Here is a 12,037-nt window from a genome sequence, read left to right as displayed (position 1 = left end):
CTGAGGTAGAGCTCCCATTTATGTGTGGCTTCTGCTGGCAGGTTCTCCTTTGCTAGATTCTTATTTCTTCCTTGCTTTTGGAGGCAGGTGCATGCCACACAGCTCTTCTTATCCAACACTATTGGGGAGGGGATGTGGCATGCATTCCCTTGTTGTTTTGCCCTCTATGATCTTGTCTACACTAGAGGATTTTGGCCTGCTAACCAGTGTGAGGATCTCCTACCATGCAAGTAACAATCTACACACACACACTTGCTACCAATGGAACACAGGTGATCACACTGCTCTGTAAGTTGCACTTGCTGTGAGCAAGGTTAACTCAAGTACAGACCTCAAGTTCTGGCATAGCAGCTGCGATGGGCAATTACTCCATCTTCCAGTGCGCCTCTCTGGTAAAATTTCTGTTCTATTGATCTGGGTCAAGTTTTTTCTGCAAGTCCCTCACTTGTACTGAATGAGCTGCTGCACCCACTTTAGATCTCATGGCACACACGTTCTCACTAGCATCCACTTCTTTGTGATTGCTACATTTACCAAGCTGCTCTTGGGGCATTTCTCAGAAGAAGCCATCATATGAGCATATCTACCGACTGGTCTGATGCAGATGACACAGGACGCTTGTGAACCACAAGGATGGTGAAGTGATAGTATCTGCTGAACTCTGTTGTGACCAGGTGTAAAAGCATTTTGCCCAGGAGCTTATCACTTGCTCCATGGGACAGTGCCAGGAGAAGATAAAGAGTCTGAAGCTGCAGTGCAACAATGCCTAGGGTGCCAGGAGATCTTCCAGGCAGGGAAGAAAATCTGCCTCACTTTTAGCCCTTTGGAGTGGAGTTCCTTTTTGACAGCACCAAGGCACCCAGCAGCATGCTGTGGGAGGAAGAGGAGAAGGACACCTTCATCCAGGCCTAGAATCAGAGTGAGGGCCAGAACATGTCTGCGACTGTGCTGGGGCCTCAAGCCCTCTTGATTGAGACAAGTTCCAGAGACAGCAGCCAAGTGGGTTTGGGAGGATGTGATGCTCAGGAAATAAGGGGACCTCCACACAAGGTATGTTGCTGCTGCTGTTTTTACTGCTTTGGGCTTTATCTGCATGCTTGATGGCTGGGTTCATCTGAGCGCTGCTATAACTTTCTTGAAATGGGTAGATGCAGTCTCTTCTGAGGGAGGAAGGAACCCTTCCACTTGCTGTGCTGTGGTAGCAAAAATGGCAGCTCCATACCCCTTCCTCCAGTGAACGCTGCCAGAGTCAGGAGCCCTCTCCATTTGCCCCACGCACAACACCCCATTTGTCAGCTACACTTGCTGTTCAAAGTAAGGATACAAGTACTTGGCAAATTCTGCATAATGGTTTCTGAGCCATGCCACAAGACCAGTCTCAACAGGATGACCAAGCAGGGAAAGCTAAAAAATAAAGTTACAGAAACACAGATATATTAAAAATGGCAAAATGGAATGCTTTCAGAAAGCTACATGATGGGGACTATGGCTTGGTCCACATGCTGCTTTTGGGTAAGAGGACATAAAGCACTTATCTATTTCCAACTACATTTCACGTTGTCTTTCTATCACATACATGGGACACAAGTCCAAGCTATTATCAGGTAGCAACCTGCTTTAAAGCAGCTATAGGCCAGAGCAGTGAAAGCATGGCTCTGTCAGTCCGCACAAGATACTGGCCTATCAGATATTGATGTAATTTAGCCCAAAGTTTCCCAAATGTTCTAAAAAAATATATTCTGGGAAAGACAGTGCTGTAGACATACATCCTTAATTCAGTTCCCAAACTCCCTTACCCTCCTATAAACTCGCTTCACTTTCTTCAGCTCCATTGCACATCCTATGTTACCAATTGAGAAAATAAGTACAGCAAATATATCAGCCTCTCTTCCCCCTGCCACCTTACGCTCACCTTAATAGCAATTCCTTTACTTTGCTACAATCTAGTGCAGAGGGTCTTTCCATGAATCTTGCAGTCTGCAGTAAGTAACCCAGTGTTAATCTCACTGTACTGCAATGTACATCCTTTACCTCCTACCGGGAACACACTCAAACACCTTCCAGCTAACCCAAAATTTCATCAGGGAACAAAAATAAATAAATTTTAGGGAGATGATCATTACCATCTCTAATCCTAGCACAGGGTGTCTTCCTTGGAGGCTTTGGAATTCCAAAGTGAACTTAAAATCGTTGCTTGTATTGCATTCTTGGTATTGTAAGAGGTCTAGTCTGTTAATGTGCATATTAACCATTTCCTTATATTTCATTTTAGAAACCACCACTGCATCCAGGCCACAATTGGGAAATGCTAGCTCTCAGCATAAGCAGAGTGTGATCAGACGTCTGGCAACACAAGAGGCAGATTGCTTGACAAATCTTCGTGTCAACAGGTGAAAAATGAGGGAGATGAATTGTTTCTTTACCTTCAGGGAAACATGGAAAGGGACAGTGATAGAACTTACTAAATGCAGCCAAGAAACAGAAGTGTGAGGAGGACAAACTAAGTTGCTTTTTTGAATTCCAAGACGAATAGGGAAGAGAACTGAGAAGTCATGACTTAAAATGATCATGACAGGAAAATGAGGCTGGAAGCACGAGTGTTCTGGAGGCTGCTCTTCAGGGAGTACATGTAGAGCCTGAAAGCAAAGTGCATGATGTGTCCTTCCACAGGTCCCTGTGCGTGGACACCAGCTCCTCAAGACAGTGCCATGGTATGGGAAAGTAGCAGTATTTATAGAACTTGCCTCCTGGTCATTTTCATGTTACTCAACCCCTGCCTATTGTCAGGAAAAAGAGAACAGGAGCAGGTTCATTCTCTGTTCATATTGTGTCCAATAACTAACTGTGGGGGGGTTGTGGCTAATTGTATTGAATGCTTATTGCAGCAGGCCTGCATGTTTTGTGTTTTAATAAACATGGTTTTCAGGATTTCTTTCTCTTAAATTTCATTAAGAAAAATGTTTTAAGCTTGAAACATTACCATATTAAATCCTTCTGGGCACCTCTCTCCTTTACCATTTCCCACACCCAAAATCATATAAGGATTTTAAAATGTATCAAAAAATGTATCCTTATGTTAGCAACTACCTCAGGTCAAATCCACCACTGCTGCATTGTTGGGGTCAGCTTTTGAGACAGGAGCTAAAAGCTCTCCTTACTTCTTTAGAAGTTTTGCAGCCACTGCTGCTTCTCCAAAGTCTTGAACAACTCTGTCCACCAGTCTGTGGTGATGGTCTTGTCACAAATGTAGCACTTGGCTTGACAAAATTCTCTTTTAAGTCACTTATGGAGTCACTTAGGCTAGGCTGAGGATGGCTCAAGCTTCTCTCTCGACAAACAAGTTGCCCCCATGTTTTCCATGCACTGCTCATCTAAGTTTCCACTGGAACATCCCCTGCTGCCTCTCCTGGGCCACATGTAATGTCTGGCCATTAATTTTCATGGCCTCCAGCAGAAAATTCTCCCTGGGCAAATAATGAGCTCTGTCCATTCAGCCTGACCTCCATTTTGAAAATATTTTGCAGAAATGGCTGTGTTTCCCAGGGAGATATGGAAGTTGGACCACCTTATTCCACGACTCCCTTGGGTTCAAAGAAGCCTTTCCAAATCTCTCTCAACCCATTACTTTAGGGAGCTATGCTGGCGACTATGGGATAGGTACCCAGATGGCAGTGTGCCTGCACTGTTGACTGGCATGCTGTGTGTGGGCATGGGGCAGGTCTGTGGAGAAGCAAGGTACATTGCACCGTTGTCATTTACATTGATGTAATGTCACTAGTTCAGTTAAAAGTGGCATGATACATGTTTTATTTAGGAGAAACAGAAAGAGAATCTAGCTGAGCATATCCTTTGTGTGGTCTGTGCTCCATGGTTGGGGAGTTTGGTTTGAAGGAAAATGGTGATTTGGTTTTTATTTTAATTACAAAATAGTCTGCATGACTCAGCAGTTCAGACCGTGGGGCTGTAAATTGCAGCACGTACTAGCATGCTGCACTGCACCATGTAGACCCTTCAAGTGCAAACTAACCAGTATCTAGATCACATTAATATAGTCCAGTCTTTTTATTAAAATAAAAACATATGACACAAGCTGCTTCCTGTGTAGCTTGTTTGCTTTTTGCTAAGTTGGAAGAGAGAGAGTTTTTCTCCATAGAAGATTTTTCAGTTGATCACTGTTAACCACTTAATACTACACAAACCATTTTTTGTTTTGAAACAAACTCTCTTCTTTTGAAAGTAAAATCATTAGTGAGTTAACTGATGCACATGCCATCTTTGTCCCGATTCTTATGCAAGTCAGAATGGTTATTTAACACAAACATGAGCCCTTTTGTCTTTCCAATTTCTTTGTGCTGTTGAAAAGCAACAAAAAATAGTTTTACTTTTGTACTACAATGATCCATGGAAATTGTAGTTGTGGATGTATGATCAAGCTTCTTGTAGAAGAAGTAATGCAGGTTTAACACACACATGCTGCTGTATGTTTTATTGCATTTTACCTCCATGCCATCACTCATGTACATAATGTTCAGTTAATTTGTATTATAGTAGCATATAGAAGCCTGACCAAGAATGGCACCCCATTGTGCTAGTCACTATACAAATACATTTCAGAAGAATGCTCTGCCCCAAAGAGCTTGCAGTTTAAATGGATATGACAAAAGGTGGGAATCCAAACAGATACAGAAGTGTAATGCTCAGGGTTATACAGCAGATGAGTGGCAGAGATGAGACTAGAACCCAAGTCTTCTGAGTTCAAGTCCAGTACTCTATCCACTGGACTGCCCTGCCTCTCAAAATTATTTACCATTACTCTTACATACGTTATTAATCCTGGTCCACTGGTCTAGCATGTAATAAATAAATTCCTTCCATGTATTTGGATCTTACTCTTATATTCTGTAGCAGTTTTCAAGAGACTGTTTTAAGATAATACTATTGTACAAAGTGCTTAGTGTTGCACTTATGTATTTATGATTCAACATTTTTAATGTGTGTTAAAAAGCTTAAGCATGTAGCAGCCTCATAAGAATATTGGAAGTATGTTGTAATGCTCACTGCTGTGGTTTTTTTAGTATCTGTGAAAAAAAGTTGTCAGTGAGATTTTAGTTTAATGGAGGAATAGCAGTTAGACTTCTTTAATTTGGCTAGCAGAATAGGGTAAGCGAAGGGACAAAGATTTATGAATTTCACTACATTTATGGTGATGTGAAATGAATTGGTGATACAGTATAAATCTATCTGTTTCATCTTTTCCAATTTAGAATCCATAGTCATGGTGTGGACTCATTTATTTTGCGTAATAGATTTTCTTCAGCATGGCATAGATCCTGTTTTTCATATGTCAGACCAGAAAAATTCCATAGCCTAACATTTCTGATCCATAATGTGTGAAATTTCAAAGGTTATGTTTCATGATAGAAGTTTCAGAATGTAGACTTGACATTTATAGCACAAAGTAGCAATCCAGGATGATGTTGCCTGATGCAACCAAGTGTTACATAGCTGTGTTGTTAATAACTGATTTTTTAACGTTCTCCGCATGTCATGCGTTTAATCTCAAATAGAAGTGTTTTTCGGTATTAATTCTTTATCTGTGTGCTGCACTGTTTCTTTATGAATTGTAGAGATGTAAAAAATTCACTCAGATTTCAGAGCAGTGTAAGGTACAAACACAAAACTTGACGATTTGATCTTCTGGGTTTGGAGAGGAATTTACACCATCTTTAGGGTGTGTGTGGTTTTTCTTCTCCCCAGTTACTGTTTGGCTTGATATCATTTTCTTTTATTCCTCCCCTAAGGGAGGCTTTTTTCAGTTGTTAACAGGGAGAACAGCCATTTTCCCACCTGGGTCAGAGTCTTTCCCACCTTAAAATCAGTTAAATATAATTGGCCTGTATTTTAGGAAATACCACGAAACCTCCAGTGCATTGCTGCTCTCTAGTGGGGGCAAAAAAAAAAGCAAGCTTTCCTTCGTGACTACTTAATGGAAATCAGTTGGGAATTAGAATTCTACAGTTAGTAAAGTAGGCTGTTTATCAAGTAATTTGTGTTCTCTTTTGGACTCTGCCTTTTACAGCCTTTTATCCTAATTAATCTTAGGATACAAGATTCTTCTCAGTAGTCTTGTATCCTAAAATTGATACCCCTCAGGTTAGGTGTATGCAGGTAGAGTCTCCACCTTGCAAGAGTATGCACACGCTTCTTTAGTCCAAACTTATTCTTTCTGGAATTGGGTTTTATTGGTTACTAGAATAACAATAAAAACATAAACCTCTGACTGAGATGTCTTCCTAATCTTGTCTCTTCCTACGTTTTTCTTGCAAAAACCTCTCAGTGCTAGACCTCAGCTCCCACTGCCCAAAGGGCCTTAAATCTAGGGTGGAAGTGACAAGCTCCGTCTGTTGTGATGAGTCAGCAGGGATTAGCATCCCCCAGCAAACAGGGTGGGCTGACAAAAAACCCAGACATTGCTTTACAATAGATATCAATTTTAAATTATTCAGTTTTTTTCCATATTTTTCCTTTGGGAGGTTGGAGGGAGGACAGGCATGGATTGAGTTAGTAGTTTTACATTTTTTCCTCGCTGGAAACCATATTCTTCATTGGTACTTTTATAACTAACTAAAGTAAAAGTACAATGCACATGTAGCTTTATAGCTTTCATTATCCTAGGGCCCAATCCTGCACGTATCCACGTGTACGGACCTTTATTTCAATTCCTCCACCAGGACTGCAGGTGGGGCTCCAGACACAAGGAAAGATCCATGCATGGCAATAAGTTTCCAGGATCATTCCCATAGTTAGCTGCTTGATTGTTAAATAGAAGACCATGGGTCTCAAAACAAATAAATTATGAAAATTTAAATTAAAAATAAATCTGAGTGACGAAGAGAAGCGTAACTTTGTATTCGATGCCCAGATACATTGGTTATGGGTTCATTAGAAAATGGCTACGTTAGATTGAAATAGACTGAAACTTCTTGTGGATGGAGAATACCCCATCTCTTACTTTCGCCCATCAAACTGATTCATCAGAAAGCAAATATGCCTCTGTTGCATTTTCTGTGTAATATATACAAAATACTGGTTTCCATCAGGTGCTGATGACAAGGTTGAAGTCCATGGTGGAGGGAGAGTGAGAGTGCTCCCGAATGGATATGCTCAGTCTTGGTAGGGGGTGGACTCTGGTCACGGGCACCGGCTCAATTTCACTTTAGGGGTCTCCCCGTAGGAGATTGCAGGTTTATAATCTCCTCTCCCTGCAGTTCAACATGTATTTGAAGCTGCTAAGGGAGTTAATAAAGAGAGATGAGTTGTGGTTACGTATGTATGCTGACTGATATCACACAACTTTGCTTCCTTTTCAATTAATCCTTTATTGACTTTTTTTTTTAAATTTACTATCTAAATGACATTGTTATTTGGGTAAGTGACATCTGGGTTTAATTTTAGCCAGGCAATACTATGGATTGAGGGAAATGTTTCAAGACAATTTTTGGCACTGTGTACATTCTGGTATGGCTGGTGAGATGAGGTGTGAAATTTGGGGTTGGTCTTGACTGTTCTGGTTTCTGCTTGCGCTGACCTTTGGGATAACCTCATGTGGATCTGAGCAGCTTCTCTCTTTCGTTTGATTTCCAGATGTTTTATTTTGGTTTGTATTACATGGTGCTTAGATGCCTTTGGATAAGCACCCTATTAATACATTAATGAAATAGTTTAACTATATTTTTATGTGGCTGAATGTATTTTATAGTGTATTATTTAAATGCAATAGATAATTGTTTAGGATTTTGGAATTTTTACCTATGTGAAATATTTTATGAATGTACTGCAGATGAATTACAGATTAATTTCATAAATCCAGGCACTGATGTTTAGTATGAATAATCCCTTTAGTCCTTCCAAACATGCCCTCTATTTGAGTAACATCTAAAAAACCAAAACACAAATCAGAGAGGAAAAGAAGAGTGCAATATTTAGGTTGCAGAAGATTAGAGAAGATCAGTATTGAAGTCCAGTCCATTCTGACTTGTTCCAAACTTTCAATTCTTGTAAATATCTTAACTGGCAAAAGTTCGTATTCATATATTTTTAAGACCTTTGATTCTCATGTCTTTTTCTGTATAAAATAATCTGGCAGATATTCACTGTTTCTAAACTTTTTATATTTTTGTATTACATTATTAACCCCTGTGGTTGATCCATTTATGAAACACAAAGCACTCCCATTTGTAGAGATTTATTCTTGTCTCATTTTCCCCTGGATTTGCCAGAACACCATCATGTTCGTGTTCTGAAGGTTAATGCCCAAAGTCAAGCAGACAGAAGCCAAGTGCTGCAAGGTTTCCAAGATTAGGACTGATTCCCTTCACAGAAATAAATGATTCCTGCCATGTTCAGTGATTTTGTGCAGCACTACTCACGGCTGAGTGAGTGCATCAATACTGTAGTCCTTACATGCTGTACATACTGATGACACTCTGTGTTAACTTGATTGACTGAGCAGTATACTGGAGAGGATGCACCTGCAAGAGATGTGCAGACACACACATTTTTATTCTGGTTTCAAAACATTTATTTTACATTTATTTTCCTTGGATGTCTTAGTTTCAAATTCCATGGGTTATCATGTTGTGCTGCTAAGGTAGAGCAAATAGTTATATGCTTCTTTGTTGTCAAAACGGTATTGGAAAATGATCTAAGGTGCATCTTCTTTATCTTAAAAACCAAAAGCCTCATTTTATGCTTTTAAAAGAAAATGACATAAAGGGGGCTAGTGTGAAGTCTGAAAAATCAGTAACTATGTAAAGTACAATTATCTTAGGAGGTTCAATTTAATGGTAGGCAAATGTCTCATGTAATCCACTTAAAAGCAGTATTTTTGTTGCATTTTTATGTTTTGTTATTTTTATAGGCTTTAAGACAACAGCAGAAAAGAAGAAATGGAGTCTCAATGATGGTTAACAAGACTGTTCCTCGTGTTGTTTTGACACCATTAAAGGTGTCTGATGAGCAGTCGGATTCACCTTCAGGTAAATAGCTAAAGGACTGTGTGAAATATTAGTTCTAGTCACAAAGCCTTCCTCTGAATGAATCTGTAGCATACAAAATTTAGAATTGCTGCAAATAATGATATTTCCACATAGTAGTTTTGTATAACTTCTTTATTTCCTTACCAAATCTAGTGAGTCAAAGATGGAGGGTTTTTTCTTTGTTTTATTATTAAAAAACTGAAAGTATATAATAAACTGACAATTGATAGCAGAATCAGCTTTAAGGGAATGCAAAGTAACATTTCTGTTTGTCTGTGGAACTCTAATGGAAGACCACATGCTAGCATTCAACGCCATCAAAAAACAACTCCTCTGTGAGTATGAATTTGTGTCTCAGTTCTCCATTGCAATACCAAAGATCCTTGCATTAGATTTTTTGTTCTGGCAACATTCTTATCACCACGGTGCAACCCTGGCCTTTAGTTCTGGTTGTTAGCCGCTTCATTTTAAAAGGATCCTACAGAGATGTACATCCACATTTATAACAGATCGATGATTGTATTTTCCAGGTACACCTCTTTTGTAAAAGTTACTTTGCAAAGAAATGATTTTTTTTCTCCCTTGATTGCTTTATTACTCCATAATATGGAGCTTAATTATTTTTAAAGATATTTCTTGAGTATCATAGCAGAGCACTATTTATATTGGATTAGTGAACATCTTGATTGACTGCAGTGTTCAGCAAACTTTAGTTTTCACAACTTACTTGATTTACTGAACTTTTCCTTCCATTTCCTCCAGTGCTCAGGAATCAAATTGTGGCCAAAAAGGTATATTACCTTTCAGCAAGTATCAGATAAATTAGATGTTGCTCTTGTTTAAAAAAAAAAAAAAAGAAAACCCTTATTTTTGTTTTTGTTTTGAAGGAGGAATAAAGTGCATCCCTGTAATGTGTTTCTGGTTTTTTTAAGGATCTGAATCAAAAAATGGTGAAGCAGACAGTTCTGATAAAGAAATGAAACATGGGCAAAAATCTCCAACTGGAAAACAAACAAGTCAGCACTTAAAGAGATTAAAAAAGTCTGGTTTAGGTGAGTAGGACTTGGGATGTCTAAAGTATTTTATTTGTTACTATAATACTGAAGTTTTTATAAATCCTGTAATCTCCCTTTAGAGAGTTCCTTTTGTCACTGTAATATGCTGATGCTGTTATCAATGCAAAAGCAGGCTCTTCCCCAGTAGCATACCTCCTTTGATGGCTACCTCATCCCTGTGAATTCCGCAGGGTTGCCTTCATATAGGAATCTTTTTCCTAGCATGCCTTTCTGCAACTGGCCTTTTAAATTTGACAGAGCCAAGTAGTTGCATTTTGGCCTCCAAAGAGGCCATTTGGTAACTAGCTATTGCTTTTTGCATTACCCTCTTTACTAGCTGGAAAGTATTCTTATCTCCTGTTATGTTTTCTCCCAATCTTCTCTTTCTTATTCCCGAAGAGAATGGCACATTCTTTCTTCTTGTCAGGAGAAAACCTGTTAGTTCAATAACATTTTCATATTCCATCCCATAATGAGACATGGTACCCTCATTTTTATGTTGATTTTAGGACTCATGCATTATTTTGAAGCTAAATGGCTGTAGTGCTAAATACCAAATATTTTCATATTGTTCAATTTAGAGGAGGATGATCTGTAATTAATGTAAAATCTTGTCCTAAGAGGAGATAAAGTAACCTTTCAAAAGCCAGACATTCCTATTCTGTTGTGGAGTGTTTCTGTCTCTGAAGAACAGTTTTCTGTTCACATACAGAATAGGGTGTTCCATTTCTTCAAATTCTTGGCTCAGCTCTGCTCCTATCCCCAGTTTAGAAGCAACTGTTTGCAAAATAAATGGTTTTTCAAAGACTGGGCTACGTAAAATGGGGTAATAACATAACTGTTTCTTTATCTCCACAAAGGATTGTTCACATTCAGCAGTCTGTTGAGTCCTTTTGACATGTATTTGGTGAGATCTGTTAGTGGAGCAGCCATCTCAGAAGTTAGGAATAAACTTTCTGTAGTAGCTGGCTAACCTTTTAAAGGATTTAAGTTTTCCTTTGGTGGTAAGAACCTTGGTCTCCTTCAGTGTCCTTACTTTGTCTTGTTTTAGTTTTATGAATCCATTTTCTGAAAAAAGACAAAAAAAACCCCACAGGATATTTTATTTCTTTGTTTGCTAAACACATCTTCATATTGATTACTATAAGTAATTCTTAGGCTATGTCTACACTACCGTGGTAAGTCGACCTACGCCATGCAACTCCAGCTACTTTAATAACGTAGCTGGAGTTGACGTACTTTAGGTCTAGTCACCGTGGGGTCTACACCGCGGGGAGTCAATGGGAGAAACTCTCCCGTTGACTTACCTTACTCTTCTCAATGGGGGTAGAGTACAGGGGTCAACTGGAGAGTGATCTGCTGTCAATTTGGCAGGTCTTCACTAGACCCGCTAAATTGACCACCGGTGCATTGATCTCAGAGCGTCGATCCCGACTGTAGAGTAGATGTAGCCTTAGACTGTTGCTCTTAGGTGTACCAGATAGTTCACCCAAGTCTTGCTAAATAACAGCCCATCATCGAGTTATGTGACTCAGTTTCATACATTGTCTTTCAGCAGACTATCCATCAATCTTTAATTAAAAAGTGGCTGGTGGGCCATATAGACCAAATGGTATTGTTGTTAAATAAAAAAAAATCCCTAGGGTGTAGGAACTTCTGTTTTACAATGGGATGCTGGGTTTAGAGGGATCTTTCAGTAATTTTTGTCTAGATGTAGGGTTGAGAGAGATTTTCCATGTCCATTTTCTCCAGTGTTTTGTCAACTCCTGGCATTGGATAGTTATCAAATGTAGAGATAGCATTAATTTTTCTGAAATCTATACAGAACCTAATTCCCCTATCTTTTGGGGGCACAGTAACCACTGGGGAATGCCATGGGCTTCTGGAGGTTTCAGGAACCTTTAATTTGAGCATGTTTTCTTTTTCTTCCTCTGCCAAAGGTTT

At 39.3% G+C, this 12,037-nt stretch overlaps 1 protein-coding gene across 5 annotated transcripts in view; it reads left to right on the top strand.

Annotated features, from left to right (window-relative positions):
• Window positions 1-12,037, top strand: part of ASXL3 (ASXL transcriptional regulator 3) — a 130,772-nt gene that overhangs the window by 58,618 nt on the left and 60,117 nt on the right. For 3 of the 5 annotated variants that reach the window (XM_073331281.1, XM_073331277.1, XM_073331278.1), the window contains 2 exons: window positions 8,921-9,038; window positions 9,971-10,090. In XM_073331281.1, the coding sequence (XP_073187382.1) occupies window positions 8,921-9,038; window positions 9,971-10,090 (238 nt within the window). Of the gene's footprint in view, window positions 1-2,306; window positions 2,712-8,920; window positions 9,039-9,970; window positions 10,091-12,037 lie in introns of those variants that run through there. The other 2 variants (XM_073331280.1, XM_073331279.1) reach the window with 2 other exon arrangements.

The sequence above is a fragment of the Lepidochelys kempii genome, chromosome 2 (assembly GCF_965140265.1).
Source record: "Lepidochelys kempii isolate rLepKem1 chromosome 2, rLepKem1.hap2, whole genome shotgun sequence".
NCBI lineage: Eukaryota > Metazoa > Chordata > Testudines > Cheloniidae > Lepidochelys > Lepidochelys kempii.
Note: the sequence above shows the minus strand (reverse complement) of the source record. Positions and strands in the feature narration are given on the sequence as shown.